At 43.6% G+C, this 19,258-nt stretch overlaps 7 protein-coding genes across 7 annotated transcripts; 4 read left to right on the forward strand and 3 right to left on the reverse strand.

The window, feature by feature from the left end:
• Positions 1-48: 48 nt before the first annotated feature.
• PUMCH_001762 (uncharacterized protein) lies at positions 49-1,272 on the forward strand (the record flags this gene model as incomplete). The annotated part of the gene is made up of 1 exon (XM_063020801.1): positions 49-1,272. The coding sequence occupies one exon, from the start codon at positions 49-51 to the stop codon at positions 1,270-1,272; it is 1,224 nt and encodes a 407-aa protein (XP_062876871.1).
• Positions 1,273-1,786: 514 nt separating this feature from the next.
• Positions 1,787-2,842, forward strand: PUMCH_001763 (uncharacterized protein; the record flags this gene model as incomplete). Its single annotated transcript, XM_063020802.1, has 1 exon — positions 1,787-2,842. One exon carries the CDS (start codon positions 1,787-1,789, stop codon positions 2,840-2,842), a length of 1,056 nt encoding a protein of 351 aa, XP_062876872.1.
• Positions 2,843-3,076: 234 nt separating this feature from the next.
• On the reverse strand, positions 3,077-5,866 carry PUMCH_001764 (uncharacterized protein; the record flags this gene model as incomplete). Its single annotated transcript, XM_063020803.1, has 1 exon — positions 3,077-5,866. The coding sequence occupies one exon, from the start codon at positions 5,864-5,866 to the stop codon at positions 3,077-3,079; it is 2,790 nt and encodes a 929-aa protein (XP_062876873.1).
• A 1,743-nt stretch (positions 5,867-7,609) lies between these two features.
• Positions 7,610-8,089, forward strand: PUMCH_001765 (uncharacterized protein; the record flags this gene model as incomplete). Its single annotated transcript, XM_063020804.1, has 1 exon — positions 7,610-8,089. One exon carries the CDS (start codon positions 7,610-7,612, stop codon positions 8,087-8,089), a length of 480 nt encoding a protein of 159 aa, XP_062876874.1.
• A 59-nt stretch (positions 8,090-8,148) lies between these two features.
• Positions 8,149-12,816, reverse strand: PUMCH_001766 (uncharacterized protein; the record flags this gene model as incomplete). The annotated part of the gene is made up of 1 exon (XM_063020805.1): positions 8,149-12,816. One exon carries the CDS (start codon positions 12,814-12,816, stop codon positions 8,149-8,151), a length of 4,668 nt encoding a protein of 1,555 aa, XP_062876875.1.
• A 703-nt stretch (positions 12,817-13,519) lies between these two features.
• PUMCH_001767 (uncharacterized protein) lies at positions 13,520-17,341 on the forward strand (the record flags this gene model as incomplete). The annotated part of the gene is made up of 1 exon (XM_063020806.1): positions 13,520-17,341. The coding sequence occupies one exon, from the start codon at positions 13,520-13,522 to the stop codon at positions 17,339-17,341; it is 3,822 nt and encodes a 1,273-aa protein (XP_062876876.1).
• A 61-nt stretch (positions 17,342-17,402) lies between these two features.
• PUMCH_001768 (uncharacterized protein) lies at positions 17,403-19,253 on the reverse strand (the record flags this gene model as incomplete). The annotated part of the gene is made up of 1 exon (XM_063020807.1): positions 17,403-19,253. The coding sequence occupies one exon, from the start codon at positions 19,251-19,253 to the stop codon at positions 17,403-17,405; it is 1,851 nt and encodes a 616-aa protein (XP_062876877.1).
• Positions 19,254-19,258: the final 5 nt, after the last annotated feature.

The raw sequence follows: 19,258 nt of genomic DNA on the forward strand, positions 1-19,258 counted from the left end.
ATCTACAACCTTACCTCAAAGAACCTTCCATTTCCACAATTGATATCTATGTTTGACGGCAAGGTCTGGTATTCATCCCCAAGGGTTCTGCAGCTAGATGCGGGCATCCTAGACGGCGAGCTTTTCTCTCTTCTCAAACAACAACTATCAGATGCATTTCAGCTTCTCAGTCCAAAAGCGTTCTCGTACAATCTGCATCCAGAATTGTATTCGTTACTTCTTAAGCTTCTCTTGTTCCGCGTGACCACTCTTAAGACTGGCTCATCTTATGGATTCACCCTCCAGAATCTCAAGTTGTCTGACCACAAGACTGGCAAGGTCATTGGCCAAAGACTCCGATATGTTCTTCTTGCTGCGATATTTGGACAGTACGCCTTCGAAAAGGCCAAATCGTATTTGTACAACATGGAGGAGTCTCTGATCCGCCACCGCAAGATATGGCTCCAGCGATTGAAGCAGGCTCTTTATCGCTTTAGACCTCAATTGCTTCGGGTGAGCGACGATTTCATAAAGATTGCTGGTCTCATTAATTTTGTATTATTCTTGGTGCAGGGCAAGTATTCGAGCCTTCTTCATAGGGTTTTAGGCATAGTAATAACTCCTCTGAACGCCGACCTTCTCAAGTTCAACGGAGATAATGTCAGCTTTGAGTTTCAGAACAGACAGCTCGTTTGGAATGTCATGACTGAGTTCTTGGTTTTTGTCATTCCCTTGTTGCAGGTCCAGAAATGGAGACGGTTGGTACATTCAATGCTCTCCAGAAGAGGCCAAGGAGCAGTTAGCACAAACGAGAAAACACAAACAAAGTATTCCACGCTTCCTATTTCTCAATGCGCAATTTGCATTGAGATGTCGGAGGCAAACGGAATCAAGGCAGCAAGCACTCAAATAACCAATCCGTACGTAACAAACTGCGGCCATATATTCTGCTACATTTGCTTGGCTACAAGAAAGAACGCAATGGAGAATGGAAGCGACCAGGCGGAGCTGTGCCCGAGGTGTAATTTGAGAATCACGTCGTTTCAGGAATACGGTAGTGATGATAGCGAGAGCGACCGCTTAGCGTCCATAGTTGTGGAATATCAAGAGAATGGGCAAGTTAACCAAATTGACGAGGAACAGAGCGACACTGCTGATGAGAATGTTGATGATCAAGTGGAGCTTGATGACAATATTGAAGACGAGTACAGCGACAACGAGGATTTGGAAGAGGAGATCGAGGAGGTGTCTGAATTTGAGGATGACTACGGCACAGATATTGATGTAGAGTAGATCATGGAGGTGAGAAGACTCTATAACTAACGACTGCTTAACGGAAACGATTGGACTCAAGCTTCTAATTGGTTGGTTCTCTTTCCACGGCGCCTAAGAAACTACTCAATCACAGACTACTGGATACACACGCGAGTGTAAACTCATTTTAGCCATGTACGCAATACACATACACTGATGTATCTCCTGTATTGGTGTATCTCATTTGTATGTATTGTGTGACACCAGTGCTCAAGTGACAGAGCATTAACCATCATATCGACTGGAAAATAATTCTGCATGCAAAAAATGATTTGCGAAACCAAAATTCTAAATCTTACCCAAGAAATTCCCAAAAAAAAAGTCCATCAAATATTCCATCAATTTCACCTCCTATGATTTGGTCCACGTCATTCCACCATTTCGCAGCCAAGCACTGTCTGCAGGAAAAACCACACATATATAGATAACAGTTCATGCCACTGTCCCCACATCACTTCCGAACACAAACCCCAACGAAACAAAACACAACAAGATGTGCAGGTTCATGATCTACAAAGGCAAGCAGTCGATGATGCTCTCAGACCTCCTCACGCGTCCTGCACACTCGATCATCAACCAATCCTTCGATTCCAGACTCAGACTTGATATGAGAAACCCAATCAACGGCGATGGCTTTGGAGTCGGGTTCTACGGCGAAAAGGAAGAACCATGTGTTTTCAAAGCCATCACGCCTGCGTGGAACAACGTAAATCTAAATTCGCTCTCAAACGGTACTGAGTCCGATCTCGTTTTTGCCCATGTAAGGGCATCTACCCAAGGTGTATTGGCCGAGACCAACTGCCATCCGTTCCAGTATGGCAAAATCTTGTTTATGCACAACGGTGGAGTTTCTGCGTTTGTCAAAATCAAGAGAAAGCTTTTGGACCATTTGGACGACAAGTTCTTCTTGTTCATCCAGGGGTCTACCGACAGTGAGTGCTGCTGCGCTTTGTTTCTCGATACGTTGTACAAGATGGGCTACGACCCGGAAAACACCGAGATCCAGCTCTCGCACAAGGTTTTGCGTGACGCGCTTCTCAAAACCTTGGAGTTGATCAAGAATTGGCAAACTGCAGTCACCGACGAGCCTTCGTTCCTTAATCTTGCCGTCACCGATGGCCACCTGGTGGTCGTGTCCAGATATATCACACTGAGAACAGACGAGGCTGCATCGCTTCATTTCTCGACTGGGTCTCGCTTCTTTGAGTATGAGCCGGGCCTCTTCAAGATGGAGCGCTTGAACAGATCCCAGGATGTCATTTTCGTGGCCAGCGAGCCTCTCACGTTCGAGAGGGGAGATTGGACATGTGTTCCAACCAATACCGTCATTTCCATCACCGATTGTGGCACTGTCTTGATGCACCCCATCATCGACGAGTTCTGGGACGACTCCATGCCAGAAAGATCCTCGGGCTTCGCTATGAGCAAGGGCTTAATGGGAAGCGTTCCAAAGAGCAAATCCGAGGCCGGTGTTGAAGACTTGTCTTCTTCTTTGTCCCAACTTCCTCCTCTTGACCGCGAAGGCCGCAAGACCCATGAAGTCTGTTAGACATTCGCATTTCCGTTCGCATTCACATCAGCATAAAATTAATTCTACGGTACCTGTTAATGTATAGTTCATATTATTAGGATCGTACATCAATTTACACAAAAAAAAGTAATCTACAATTCATGATCATGATCAAATAATGTTTTCATTAGCATGATTTCGTAAGCACGTAGAGTTTGAACAAAGATTACTATCTCTGACTTGTACTACGTCTTCCCCAGATCTCTTCTCCAATTAGGAACCTTTACTGGCAGCTCTAGTAAGTTTGTTTTGTTGGGATTCCATGACATTGTCTTCCAATTGTCCTTCATCGTCACTGTCAGAGCTGCTGGTGGAATCCTCACTCAGAACATCCCTATCTCCACCGAATCTTCTGAGCAGATCATTCATCAAGAGACCCAGGGGATCGTATAGCGAATTCGCTTTTTTATAAGACATACCGTCATCGTTTGGGTCAATGTAGTCATCATCCTCGTCATCACCACCATCTAAATCTCTGTAGTCCACACGATCGTAAATGTTGTCAAATGACTTCTTATCACTGAAGGCCTTGTTCTTGCTATGACTGCCAACAAAGCCTCCGGCAGCGGAATTAGTCAATTGCAGAGACATGTAGCTGGCGAAATGGTCGTCATCGTCTTCAGATTCGGATTCATCGCTTGAGCTAAACTTCACGTCATCTTTGTGAACGTCAAGTCTGCTGTCGTCAATATCTTCTCTGAACTCTTCTTCCTTGTCATGATCCTCGTACTCTCCACCCATGAGATCATGGTCGATGATGGGATCGAGATGTATGTTGCCATCTAAATCGCTTTCTTCAATTATCTCTCCGTTGCTTTCGTCGAAGGTGTTGGATGCATCATCTTCATCAACATCACTGCCTCCCAAGATGGCATTATATTTCTTTCGGGTATCATAAAGGACTCTGTTGACATATTCCTGCCAAGTTTCGCCCTCAATCTTCTCGTCAATTAGAGGACTGACAGTGTTGACTGGATAAAGCTGAATGAATTTGACAACCTCTTCGGCAATGAGAGTCAAATGACCCATGTAACCCAATCTAAGGCCACCATGCTCTTCTTCGTATTCTGAGCACAATCTTTGGCCCTCAGTTATTCTATGCGTGATATCTCCGGAAGAGAAAGTATTGATAGCCAAGAATTTGTTGAAGCCAATGTCCATGGATCCATTGAGCACCTGTTGCACGATATCAAAAACGACATTATGCAAAAAGTTGTTCCAAGGAAACTTGAAGAACATGGACAAAATGTTAGTTATAATCTGGGTATCGTACAAAGCAATCTTGAGGTAGTCACCAATAACTGGGTTGCCTCTGATTTGCTCCTCTGTAAGATTGGCGTTTGCATGGATTTCTTCCTCCTCATCATCGCTCTGTCTACCTTGAATTTTGGAATTGAAAGAGTCGATAGTATCCTCAAATGTGTCGTTGTTGCTAGATTTAGACAGGCGCTTAATCTGACCCTCAAACTTTTTGTTGATTTCCTTCTCTTCTTCAAGACTTGGCTCCAAATCGCTTTGTGACATTTCGATGATCTCGTTATACTTGAAACTGACAGGATCAATGGCCTTCATCTTCTTTCTGAGCTCATCGCGAATTCTCACAACATCAAAGCCCTTGTTGTCATTAAGAAGAGCCATATTGGAACAGTGGAGGAGCTCAGCTATCAACTCACAAATTTTGAATCTTTCAAAACCTAAAGGCTCAATCTCTCCGAATGTAGTCTTCAACGGGCCCGTCGGGTTTGGACGCATCAAAAGTTTATTGAACTCATCGATACGATTACCAAAAATAGACAATAAATGGCCGAGATAGATAGGATCACGGCCTGTTGGAGGATGGCTCTCTAGAGTGATATAAAGCACCGGAAGGATGTCATAATCAGAGTTGTTTTTTCTGATTATCTCTATGATGATTCCAACACCATTACCCAAAGCAAAGCCACCTTGCAACATGATGTCGCAAAGGCTGGACATGATATCGCGAGATACCAATTCTCTAGTTAATTCATTGGGGCCAATGGTGGAGTTGTCGGTTGTGGAGTTTGCCGAGATGGTAATGAGCGCTTTCAAAAAATCTGCGGCCGAAGATTGTCTGGCCAAAAGAGTTTCTGCATCGATTTCTGAAGCTTCAGCGGCATCCAAAGCTTTTATGAGGTGGTCAATTAGGTTCTGTTCTTGCAAGAAGTCGATGATTCCAGTGGAGTTGTCGGGTTTGTCGGTGGATATGAGCTTGAGCAAGAAGTCCATCAATGGAGGGTTAGCCAAGTGCTTGATGAACTTTTCCACCAAACAGGGCTGGTTATCAATCAAGTATGTGACCATTTCCTCGCACTTCATATCGAGCAAGTGCTCCATAATTTTCATGAAGTACGTCGCAAGGTTAATTGACAATGGTGGATCAATATCAAGGATAGACCACAATTTGTTGAGGTTTTGTGTGGAGTCCATGACGGTATCCGTCAAGGACCAAACGTCGGCAGAGAGTATTTCAGCGGCGAGAGCAGCGTATCGAGTGCTACGTTCCTCCAAGGTCTCAGAAGGAGAATCGGAAGAGGAGGCTGCATTATCGTCAGCAGAAGACTCCGTCTCTTCCTTAATTTCGTTAGATTCCAAAGGAGACAGCTCTGACTCGGAGGACTTTGCATCATCATCGACATCCACGTCATCGTCTGCGGAGGATTTAGACAGGCTCTTCTCGGCTGAGACCGCTTCTAGCGTCAACCGCTTCAAGCTCTCTTCGAGCTGAATGCCAGTGAGAGACTCCTGGATGAGCAAGTCCACGAGTAGAGTCAAGACACGATGGTCTCTCAAGAATTCCAACAACAGGGAGTTGTTGGACATCAATTCCTGGAGCAAGTCGCTCTCGTCCAAGAGCTTAATGAGTGTTTCTGCGATGGACGAAGACTCGTCGCCCTCGACAGGCATGTCGTACGACTCTAGGATGGCGGACACATTGGACAAGGATGTGAATCCATTGCTAAGCTTCCAAAACGAGCCAGACATGATGCAGCGGGTTTAAAGAGCGAATAAGACAATGGGAAAACGAAGAATAAGGGCAGGACCACTGAGAGTGCGATCGGCAATACGTTCGGTGATGCGGAGATATATGGGCGCCTAAGCTTTATGCTTCAGTTAGGCCAGTAAGGTGGGTACGGGAACGGTTGCAATGACCACGGATGGGAATATACGGAGTGAGAATACAGATGCAATTATATGAGCAAATTCCGCCAGACGAACAAAAAAAAAAAACTGGGATCAAGTGTCTGATGGCCGCACGAGTCACTATCCTTCAAGGCTTCCCTGGTTGGCTGGACAAAAAGCAAAGAAGAAGCAGCGCAGCGACGGCTGGAGGTTTGGGGCCGGATGTGCGGAAGACGATGGAGCGACGGCTGGCCGTACTATATGAAGAAAAACGAATACACAAGTGCCCGAATATGTGGTGCGGTCGGGCCTTTTTCTTGTGGTTACTTGAGGAAGTCCAAATTTTTGCTCACCACTTTGGCTAGGAATGGGTGAGGCACGAAGTGCCGAGACGTACGCGGGCAGGGTGCACCAGGGGAGCTGCGGACACGGATTTGGGAAATTTTTTGGCGGGGAATTTTTGGGGGCAGAAGGGTCGTATTTATATTTTTGCGGGATTTAATTTAGGTCAATTGGCCTGTTCTGTTTTGGGGCCTTGGTGGTGGGCTTCCATGGTCGAGTTCTGGAAGCTGTCGCGGACTGATGGTTCAGGATAGACCCTTTCGATCTGTGACTGGTCCATCGACATATCTGGATGTAGGATCGAGAGAGTTTGTGAGGAAAATATTCTTGATAATTGGATAATGTGATTTTATTTTTTCTTTTAAAGGACTTTTTTTTTCTATTTCTGGCGTTAGTGTCGTGTGCTCTATGGATTCTTTAGTGTGGCATGTGCAGGTTCAAATAGAGGACTGATGGATGGATTTTGGAGGTGGTGATTTAAGGTACCAGTGGGCATTTTGAATTTTGAAGCGGGAATGTTGCCTCGTTTTTGAAAATTGTTTTGAGATTTTGCTTGTTGGTTGCTTTTTGATACGGAAGAATGTCTATTTTCGCATTTGGTCTGGATGTTCTGTCCTAGAGCATTACAGTGTAGGTGAATCGCTGAATGAAGCCCATCATGAATTAATTTGAAAGACGTATGTTTTACTATTTTAAGAATTCCCAATTATTTGATGTTATTAGTACTTGTGTATGTCGGCTCCGGGACATCACAGCGCAGGTTGTCAATACAATCTTACCACACCAAGCATATCAAAACATTTCTCTCATTTCAATAGTAATTTGAAAATTAGCACTATAATTTATCATGGAAACGGACCCACTTGCCATGTCATAAAGTACTCTATCCACTGATATAGACTATTATGTAGCCCTACAACTGTGGGACTGCTGTAATTTCTGTATCGAGAAAAAGAATATTTTTACAAGATATTCCTTCCATAAAATGTAGCGCGAAAATGTTCGTCTACTGCTTTTCATAACAATTGTTGTCTGCTCTGGCTCCACACCTTCCAACAACTATACTCATAAACCAACACTCACCAATCAATGCAACAAAAAATAGAAAATCCAAATCAAAACCAATTAAACAAAGTAAATCACCACACTCCTCCAAAAAATTCCCATACACTTACCAATTCCTATCCTTCCCCCATTTTCCCTGCTCTGTACAGTACCCACCGCTCTGAAAAATAATTCTTCTCCTACTCCAACTACACAACCATGTTGAAGTCCATATTCAAGACCAACGTGCGAGCCCTATCACAGGCCAGCGTCATGCGCAGCGCCTACTCGCTCCCCAAACCTGTTGCGCCCGTTTCCACCGAGGTTCCAGACTTGAAGCTCCTCAAGTTCGACTCAAATGGACAAAAGGACTTATATGCCATTGCCAAAATCAACAACATTCCCTTTTTGGTCACCAAGGGCGACAAGATCGTCTTGCCCTACAAGATCAAGAACCACGATGTGGGCGAGAAATTGAACTTGAACAACGTAGTGACCATTGGTTCGAGAAACTTCACCTACAACAAACAGGACGGGATCCCAGCCTCTGCGTTCCAGTTGACAGCCACTTTGACCGAAATCACCAAGGAGCCCAAGTACTACGTATACAAGAAGAAGCCTAGATGTAGGAGACTCAAAACCGTGGAGGTGGAGCCATTCCAGACCCACTTGACTATTGATGAGTTCAAGCTCCTCTAAGTCTGTAAATAGCATGTATAATAGAAACAACATTAAATTAAGCGATGTAGTGGGCGGCATTATTTCATGGCTACGCTCTTGCGTGAGTTGAACTTAATCATCCCATTGAGCCGGGTCTTGCAGAAGTCGAACGAGGCATCTGGCTTCATGAAGTTGTGCTGCAACAACTGCGTGGCGGTGGGCCTGTCTTCAGAGTTAATAGTAAAACATTTGTCTAAGAAGTCTTTGGCGTCCGCGCTGATGTCGTCAGGAATCGGTGGCGCCAACTTGGTCTTTCCAATCTTGTAAATGGCGCTGATGACGGCCTCGTTGGACCATGGCCGCTGGCCCGCAAACATTTCAAGCACGACACATCCCAATGACCAAATGTCCACTTTTGCACTGTATCCTTGTTTTTTCTCCTCCACCATACTGTGGATGACTTCCGGAGCCATCCAGAATATGGTACCTTGCATCGATAACTCGGCATTGTTGCTATAAATATCGTGAGACTTTTTGGAAATTCCAAAGTCTGAGATTTTGCATGTTCCATCTAATTCTAGCAAAAGATTATCAGCCTTCAAATCACGGTGAAGAATGCCGTTCTGATGGAGGTACTTCAAGCCCAAAAGAACTTGCCTGGTAATGAATCTCACCAATTGTTCGTCAAATTTTCCGTATGACTTTAAACATGACGATATTGATCCTCCAGCAACATACTCTAAGAATAAACTGTATGTTTGTTCTTTTTGCTCAAAACCAAGATATTGCACAATGTTAAGGTGATCAAGATCCTTCATCGTTTGAACCTCTTTAATCAATGCATCAATTCCCTCAGACGACAGCGCCAGCGCATGGAGGGAAACTTGTTTGACTGCCAACATTTCTCCTGTAGTCACATTGAGCGCCAAATACACAGAACCGTAAGAACCTCGGCCAATTAGTTCTCCCTTCACCCATGCAAATTCTTCCAGATTGCCAGAACTACTGTTTTTTATTCTTCCCACAATACCCTTTTCAATTTGATCAGGTGTGACTTCAACAGTCTTCTGTCCCCAAAGTTTAGTGTTGGCTCTCAAAAGTGAAGGCAGCGTCTTCTCTGCTGTTTTGACCTTGTTGCGACCTGGCAATTTGGATTCAGATCCCTTTTTGCTTTCCAACCTTTTGATCCTTGCTTCATTGGCGACAGCTCTAATGGTTTTCATTCGACCCCGAAGGAATTTAGAATCTCCTGGGCCAACACCATAAAACACATCATCTCCTCCCTCGATTGGAGTATTTGCAGGAGATTTATTGGCATTGGAGAATGTTCTGGAAATTGATTCTTTTCGAGAAGAAGGCTTTATTGGCTTGATGCCGATTGGATTCATATGAGATAGGGCAGAAGGAGAAGAAGGTGAAGCATCGATAATCGGTTTGTCGAGAACTGAGTGAGGGAAATATTTCTCAAGATTTTCGTAAAGCTCTTCGACCGGTGGTCTAACATTCATCTTCGCTTGTGGTGACATCGCTTTCTTGGGTTTCATTGGTTTCATGAAAAAGTCATCTTCATCCCCGTCCTCGTCCAGCCCAGGCTTCTTACTCTTCTCCTGAGGTACTTCATTACTCTTAGTAACTGAACCCTTTTCGTTATCTTTTGGATCTGATGGTTTTGGAGATTGATCGTGAATTGGGCGAGCGAAAAACTCATCATCATCGTCGTTTTCGTCATTTTCATCGAGTTCACTGTGTGAGCTGACTCTTCCAAATTCAAACTTAGGGGCATCTAAAAACTCAAATTTCGCCTCAGGCTCAAAGCGCGGTGTCTGCTGATACTTGGTGCCATGAATTTGCGAGCTCCGGAATGAATCGAGACTATCTGTAGATAGTGAGTAGTCATTTGAGCGATTGGACATTGGCAGTTGGTTAAGACTACTCATACTAATTTTCTTCTTGAGTTTGAGTGAGGAATTTCTGGTAGGCGGTGGAGGAGCCTTTCTTCTGGCAACTAAACCAGAGCCATCCTTCAATTCTGAGGAAGAATCTTTTCTTCCCCTGAGTTGCTTTATGGTTTGAGCAGGTTCATCTTTGAAGTCATTGACGGTAGTTGCTGTCACTGGCGATTGCGCTGCCGTTGCCAAAGATGACGAATAAATATTTGGAATAAGACGGGGCGCTTTGCCACCAGGACCTACCAAACGACGCTTGTCAAAATCAATCTCTTTTTCCTCAGTTCGGGGTAAATCTTCAGGGATGAATTCACGTGAAGGTTTAGAATTTAAGTTGATTTGACGAGTGGTTCCCATACCTGGCACACCCGCATTCTTGAGTTGTGCTCTCTTTATATGAGCCATGGATAGCTTCATGGGAGGTCCAGCTGAGCGAGGCTTAAAGTGTGGTGCCGTTGGTTCAGCGGTCGTTCCTTGCTCTTCTCTGCTATCCTCTTTGCGTTCTTTTACAGACAAATAATCGACCGTTTTGTCTTTGATCTCTTGCAACATATACTGGGGAGTTGCTGGATAATTTTGACCGCTGGTATCGCCACTGATGAATGAATAAGTTCCGGAAGATGTACTTGAAAGAGTGCTGGATGCTCCTACCGACAGAACATCTTGAGTCACTTTAAATTTAAGGCAAAACTCCTGCTTGAGCACAACTGGAAGAACCTCATCTGGAATTTCCTCTCCAGGATCACAATTAAAGTCAGTGAGGTGGAAGGTAATTGTGCCAAAGTCAAGAAGCTCAAGCAACTCATAAGCTTTTCTTTTGAATACAGAGATATCATTCAATTCTTCCAGGGTAAACTGACTAGAGACAAAATTTCTCCCATCTTTTGTCAACAATATGAACTTTGTTGTTGGATCAGAAGACTCGATAGAAACAGGAAAATACTTGTGATCGATCAAGCTGCTTGACACGTATGATGACTTGACAGGCTCTATATCCACAGAGGTGGCATAGTCGTCAAAATGTGAACTAAAAAAACTCTTCACTGATTGCGGAGAATCCGTATCTTCAATCACATGAGACGGTGTTGCATCTGCGAATGAAGATAACTTTTTCCCGGAATCGGTCTTTTTATGGGAGAATGAAGACAAACTCATTCGATTCGACAGGTTCTTGGAAGATGTTTGATTTGATTGAACTTGTTTTACAATCTCGGCTGCCTTTTCTCCACCATATTTTCTCAAAGTGCTAAACAAGCTGCTCTTTTTTGAAGTGCTTGGTACGGCAACATCGGGAGTCCTGCTTATTGTGGGAGATAATAGAGAGGTCTCCTTACTGGAGTCATTCGAGGATGTTCTGCTGTGTTTGCGAAAGAACTTATGGCTATGTTCCTTAGACTTAATTGTAGCGGGATCCACATAGGAATAGGGTCGCGGCTTGGTCGCAGAAGTTGGTGTGGTTTGGGCCCACAATGTTGAAGAAGATTTCCGATACTCCGCTTTGTTGGGGGTGTCATACTCTATAAGTGTACTGGCAGCAGATGAGTTCGACGGATTGTCCTCAAGCTCGGCTCTCAATAAATTGATAAAGCGAGCAACTTGAGAATTGTTGTCATTGATGTCAAGGCGATTGCTAAACTGTCTCCAGATGAGAGAATTGGGCTCATAATTGCTTAGTTCTAAGAATCTTGTATTTGAAAGCTCATTTCTTCTGAAGGTCTCCTTCCACGATTCATTGAAGCCATTTAGTTCTAGCCAATGTAGCACATTGTCCATCGACCAGCGATTGAAATTATGAACTTGTCCATCTTCTTGTGTTCTCATCGCATAACGCACAAACCTCTGCTGATTTGAGTTCTTAGCAGTCAATGTGGATGTGGTTGATACGTTAGAGGAAGCCGAGTCATTTCTGCTGTGATCTTGAGGCTTTCCGCCACCAATGCTGGTTCGCAGAGATCGTTTTTCGAGAACAATGTTGTGTAGCGGTGGGGTTTCGGTTAAAGGATTACTTTTAGCCTCTCCGGATCGTGGGCTTGCGAGCGCCAACGAGCTCGTACTGTAGTCGTAGGTACTTAGTATCAGACCTATAGCGTTTGAATTGATAGAGCTAGCCTCGGATTTCGGGGGCAGCGCCGACAACGGAGCCGGTGCGTTACGTTGAGAAGAGATTACAGAATGACTCGATGACTGAGGCAGCGTTTCGTTCGTTGTGGCGAGCATGGGTCTTGGTAATTGGAACAGTTTATCCAAGACAGGAGATACATGAATGATCAGATCCTGTGTCTCAGAGAAGCTGAACAGATCCAGCGCAGCATGTTTCTTATACTGGCTCACTTTAGGTAGGCTACTATCCAGTTTCCGATGACCATCATGCAAGTGCTGTTCGCTTTTTGACCTGAACTGTCTACTGTCATAGGGTCCCGAAGCAGATAATTCTACGCCGTTATGTTGATTTGAAAGATGCGTCGTGTCAATGCGAAGCGTTGACGCTGAAGACAGAGCCACCATTGGCCCGTTCATGCTGTTGCCTGACGTTTCCGAGTCATTATAGACGTCCCAATTTGCACTTCCAATCAGGGTATTTGCAGAGTCAAATCCAGTGCCAGGCTCAGGGTCAAACTTCTCAAGCTCTAATAGGTGAGGCAGGATTGAGTCGAGGGGATACGGAGGGTTGTTGGCCCTTTGTTCGTTCTTTTCTGACTGTCGTCTCTGTCGTAGAAGAACATCGTCTGAGACTATTCTCGTTCTGTCTTCATGGAGAAACTGTTCCTTGCGAAAGGGCCCGCTTCGCAGCATGTCTTGGCTAGCCGACCGGGGCTGCATTGCTGGGAGGTATATATATAGATGGAGAATCCGTATGTTCTATTTATGGCAGGCTAAATGTGGGGGACTGATTGGAGACGGAAACTGGGAGCTTGCGCGAATTATTTTGTACTTGTGTTGGTGGAGTTCTTAAAATAAATTTGATTTGACGCATTTAGCCATTCGAGTCCTGTTTGGTTCTGTAATTGGAGGGAAGGTGCAACTGGTGGGTTATATATAGATGAGATACAAGTGCTAGTTGATTTTTTGTAAATGAAATATGAATGATTCTCTTCTTTTTTTTATCTAGCTGTCGATTGGTCTGAAAGATCTTTAGGAAAGGCTTGTAAGGCTTTGACCTAACAATAACTTTGACGTCGATGAAGAATATGCTTTAAAGCAATGGATAAAGCCGTTCTCGATTTATTGAAATAATAGAATGTATTGTTTTTGAGGCCAATTGATTTCCCATTTGAAGATTTTATACTTCAATTCAGATACTCATTTCACCTAACTGCAAAGCTGATGTATGCTCCTACATATACCGCTTTTATCTACCACACAAATCAACTAAATACGAGAATACTCTCTCTTGCGGAATTCCTAGTTGTAATTGATGCAATAATTGTTCTTTGGTCAACTTCAGTTTTGACTAAATCTACTTTTCCACTAGAACACACTCACCCACTCCCTTGCATCTACTATTCTTTTCATTCAAAATGCAATGGTGTCTATCCCAACGCTTTTGCATGATACTATAAAAGATCTCCATCATCTCAGTGAGTTTCGAGATAAAAACGAAGATGAGCTACGAGAGTATTCGGTCCGAGTTGTGCGTCACCTCCTACTTCTTCTCGAAAGTGATAGACAAAAGAGTCACAAAGTTACCATAGAAACGAGCGTGTTTCTGCCATTCGAAGCAACTTTCTTCTCTTCTAATGAGTCTCTTTCTACGAATGTCTGCCATTTCTTGCATGATCGTGTTGAGTCACTAACTCCAGACACCATGTACCATCAGCTTTTGGTTGTATTGGCAGAAGAGACTGGGCCCGAGCCTCGACCAGTTCGCATCAAAGAAACGTACTCTCGTCTTGTTTCGCAATTCTCGACATTAGTTTATCGGTTTACTCAACTTCATAGCTCGGCTGAAGCAGAGTTCTTGCTGTTCCTCTCTAAATGCTTTACCTTAGAACAATCGTACTACTCAAATCTTAGATCTCGCATCGATGTATATCCGGATCTGGATACAGAGAAAATAATTAATGCCTTAGACAGCTTTATTGACAAACCTCAGGCTGAAATCACCACACAACTGCTTGAGAGCATGTTTAGTTACGAAGAAATGCAGCAGAAAGCATCAGCAGAGGAGGTGGGCTTCCGAAGCTCAGATTCATCTTTGAATAGCTTTTACTCCAAATTCCTACAACTCTCTTTGCTCAAGCTGTCGGAGGACTTTCAAGAGCATTCATCTGCCTACCTCAAGGTGATGCTAAATCTTTACATGAAGTCTCTCCGCGCTGAGTTTTTGGAGGTTGATGAGTCGTCCCAGTACTCAAAAATTTTGCTTTTAGTTGATTTTATCTGCTCTGATGAGTCTGCGATTCTACCGATGTCGTATAAAGACTTTATCGTAAAAATTCTCCAAAATGAGATCAAACTGCCGATTCCAACTAGCGCATCAACGCAAAAGATTCTAGAATCAGATTTTTCTCGCGAGACCGGAGTCCAATTGCTGCCAAGTGAGGCGCTTGGCCTCATCTCTGACGTTCTGGCTGTGTTTGAAAGTCTGATAGAGTCAGGTATACAATTGAATTCAAATTTCCCGAAATGCTTTCGTTATTATCTCATCCTTGTGTTGGAGCAATTTCCAGAGAGTGCTGGCGCTCTTGATTTCTCTTTTATCAAATTAGTGAGGGATATTACTCATGAAATCATCAATTTCGAAGCAACAAACTCCGATGAGGATTCCCGCCTCTTTTTAATAGTGGAAAAGCTCCACCTGGCCCAGGATAGACTCATGATGGGAAATTCACAACAAACTCTTTTGATGCGGGCGTCTTTGTTAGAGTATCTCAGACTGAGTCTGTTCTTATCGAAGTGCCTTCGTGATTGGAATATGAAGTTGTTGGCCGTTCGCCAAATGGACCTCTTGCTTGAAGAGCGGTTTGGAACTAGCAATGAACGGAAGTCTCTAAAGAAGTGCTTTTCGAGATGGTATAATAGAAGGGTTAAGTCCCGGGAATTGCTTAAGCATGCTGCATTTTACAGTGATACGCGCCTTCTAACACGTTTTCTTAATGAGTTCTTCATCAAGCCACAAATTCAGATTGCAGCTAAGGAAAACCTAGCAAGGGAATTTGTGTTGAAACGATTTTTCAAAGCGTGGTCCTTTAAGACCATTTTGCTACACCAGAGAGACAAAGAGGCCATTGCACACTATACTCAAAGAATCTTGAGAATCAATTTGACGAAAATGCATCAGCTATGTCTTCAAAGGAAGTACAATGTCAACACGGCACTTCAATTTCATGATGAATCTTTGAGAATCAAAAATAAGAATTTATTGGTCCAAATTCTCGAGATTTGGCGCAATGAATGGCAAGCACTGTATCCAGAAAACAGAGATTCACAACTAATATCTAATCGTTTCCAGCAGCTTGATGCTCTCGGACGGTCATTGGCTTTACGAAAACCATTTTCAATTTGGCAAAAGAAGTCAAATTTACGCAACCTCTCCTATGAGTTTTTCTTAAAGCGGAAAGAACTGCTATTGAGGTCTGTTTTCTCAAAATGGGTTTCATATTCTAAGATCATCAAAATAAAAAACGAACATATTCTTCGGCACAATCACCTGCTCAAGCAAATCTTCTTCACACATTGGTATACCGACTGGAAAAGTGTTGTTGCCGCAGCCCAAATGGAGCGTCAAACGCTTCTATCTCGGAGCCTCCGTCTGTTCAAGTTGCACAAACTCGAGTGTAACTTCGATAAAAGGCACAAATTAAATTCCCTTCGACTCTCAATGAAAATCTGGCAACTAAAAAGTAAATCAAGGGCCGCGCATACATCCAAGAATAAGGGCATCCTTGATAACTGGGCAGAAAAGTACCAGAAGCAGCAGCAAAATAAGTCGAAAGCTGTTGTGGTTTATGATTCTAAACTTCGGAGTCGTATATTGTATTACTGGTTAGATTCACTAACGTTTATCGACAACCTGAGAGAAGTCGCAGATCTTAATTTCCAGAGAAATATACTAAACAGAATCTCCCGAACTTTTCAGAAACACCAAAACCAGAAATTTAAAGCCGACGCCCACTATAAATTGCTTCAAGAATCTCAGAAGTCTTCGCTAAAACGAAAGGTATTCGACTTTTGGTTGTCTATACACCACGAGAACTTCGAAAAAGAGGCCGAAAATCGTATACAAAATTTTCAATCCGCGTTCACAGATCGGCGCATCAACAAAGTGGTGTTCAAGTTTTGGTTGCTGCGCATGAGGCAGATACAACAGAATGAAGTCCATCTCGAAAATGCATTGAAGAAATTCCAGCGATCGAGTTTGAACGTGCAATCCTCGTTTCTTTCCTGGGTTAATTCAACGAGTCGCAGGTATGAACTTGCTGAGCAAGCGGATGAATTCTACGCAGTAGGCGTTTATGGCAAGATTTGGAGAGCTTGGTTTTCGAAATACGCCCGAATCGTGAACTACATGAATTTACAAGCTGAGAACATCTCGGATCGGAAAGATTACGAGTCTGCGGTGGCAATATTGCGGAAATGGTACTACAAGCACGCCACTATCGTGAGTGCAACAGAGAACATCTGCAACAAGTTTCTCGACAAAAAAAAGAGGCTCAACCTCAAAATAATGTTCGAGCTATGGGTACATAAGTTGCAAGCGAAGCACAGGGATATTTTGGAAGAAGATTACGAAGAAGCTGAGCTGTCATTCGGGAGTAACTCCTCTCCTTTGGCAAGAAAGAATGTGAAATCAAACAAAAGCAGCTCCTATTTCGCAAACGAAACATATTATTTTTCTCCAATGGAGACAAGCTCACCATCTCCGTTTACTCCTGTGAAAAACAGGGCTAGTCCCACAAGACTTCAGGAAACAAATCAGAGGATAAAGCTCAATAGAATGGATGCTTTGACCCAACATTTCAGGCGGGCCAATACACTAGAAGATCGGAAAGGAAGTGCACTTAAAACAAGTTCTATCCCGAGGCTCTCGCCCCCTAAGAAACAGGTGAGATCGGAGACGGTAGCAGGTCCTCCTCCAGCACCCAACTTCAACACTTTAAAGACTGATGCGAACGAAACTAATGGCGCTGGATCGGACTCAACTGAAAGACTAGACTCTACCACTGAAATTGGTAGCAGTTCCTTCGTGGATCTCGCAAAGAGCCTGCAACGGATTAAGCCAATTGTTATTCCGTCAGACGAATCACCGAAAGAATTGTCGTATTCCTCGTTGAGTACCTTGAAAGAAAGGCTACAGTCTGCGCAGTCATCTCCGATTAGAAGATCCAAGCAAAATAACTTTTAGGTTCTTGGCTCTGGCCACAAGTATAAGATAATGAATTAAATAACAGATTTTCTAATAAAAATTACAACTCATCTATGAAACGAGTGACTTCGTCATTTTCCAACAGGTCGATTTGATTGTTGAGTTCAGCCTCAATCAAATTTGGATCAATGTCACCGATTACAAGGTCATCCTTACCATTTTCAGGCAGAGAATCATTGATAACTTTCGAATTTTCAAACCTTTTGTCTTCTGGTGCAACTCTCTCGTAGACTCTGAGATATGTTTGAAGTGTAATGGATTTCTCGATGAAGGCCTGAAAGCTGTCAAATCTCGCTTCTTTGAGTTCTGAAAGAATTGCAGTTATGAGATGAGTTCTTGTGTCCAGGTTTTTGACAGTATCAACTACATCTTTCACAAACCTTAAGCCTCTAACTGACGAGAACGCAGGGATCTCTTTGACTTTTTGCCACTTGGAAGCATCATAAGATACAGTATTAGCAACATCTAAGTTTTTGTGCGTGATGAGAATGTTTACATCCTTCCAGATCAGTGCCAAAGCAGCATCTGTCTCTGTTTTGTCATAAGTAATTCTTTCATCGCCCAATTGAGTGAATCTTGTGATACCAGTCATACAAGCAGGGACGTCCATATGGACAATAATGTTCTGCTTTTCAAGCTTTGGCGAAACGTAGTTGTTAACCCAATTAATAGCTTGACCACCTGGATAGTTGTAGCTTGAAGCAAAGCTCATGAAAGACGAGATAGCGAATGCGACAACCGTGCTTGCAATCATCAAAACAAACAATATCTTATGAGCATTCAGTTTGGTGAGTCCATTCCACAAATGTAACAAACCATTACCAGCTAAGGCATTGAAGATTGGGATTGTGTAAACGATGAATCTCCATTCCTTGTGAGGCTGGAACGACATTGTTGCCACATAAAGAAGGGCAGATACGGACAAGATTCGCAAAGAATTGTGGGTTTGGCGGGGCGACTCTTTGTTTTTTTGCTTTGATTCCGTAGAAACAGCCCGGGCAGGGTCAGACATTAACCCGAAAAGACACAAGAACAAGACATGAGGAGGGCGGAAAAAATTGGGAATATACTTGACAAAGTAGGCAGTGTAGGGTTCGATGCCCCACTCGACCAGCTTACCCTCCACTACGTTGAACAAGAACGCAGACAATTCTGGCAAGACGGAGTGACCCCAGAAATAAGAGTCGATGCTACCCGAAACAACGGCGCCCACACATGAAGAAACGGCCAAATACATGAAGTTGCTGAAAATGTTGGACTGGCCGAAAATTAATGAAGACACCAAGGCAATTACTACAGCGAAGATGCCGACCTCCAAGCGAAACACAACTCCACAGAAAGCGAGCCAACTCAAACCAGACATGTCTCCAAGCAAGATCTTGCTCAAAGCATAATTGACCATAGGCAACGCGATGAAGTTTGGCAATGTTCTAGTGGCATAAAATAGGATATGGAACTGGGACAAGAACATGAGGGTATAGACGAAACCCAAAAGCTTCGAGCGCCCCGAAATCTTATCGAGACTCCTTCTAAGCGACACAATGCCAAACACATTGGCGAGACCAAGAACGGCTCTTGCAATCACCTGAACATGCAATTGGCCCTGGTTCATATCTGCAACGAAGGATGTTTGAGCAAATAAGGAGTACACCAAATCGGTCAATTTCACAAATCCAGCTACGACCAAACTTCCGACAAACGTCCGAGGCACCACGCCAGGGAACTCAACGTGGTCGTAGTTCTGCAACACTTCTCTGGGGTAAACTCCATAGTTGAGGATATCGTGAATCGCCTGAACATTGAACGACTCCTCGACTTTGGTGTACGGCGACAAAAGCAAGTGGAACAATATTAGGCCCACGAGGACAAACTCCAAAGTTTTGGTAAACATTGATG

This window comes from Australozyma saopauloensis, chromosome 2 (genome assembly GCF_035610405.1).
Source record: "Australozyma saopauloensis chromosome 2, complete sequence".
NCBI lineage: Eukaryota > Fungi > Ascomycota > Pichiomycetes > Serinales > Metschnikowiaceae > Australozyma > Australozyma saopauloensis.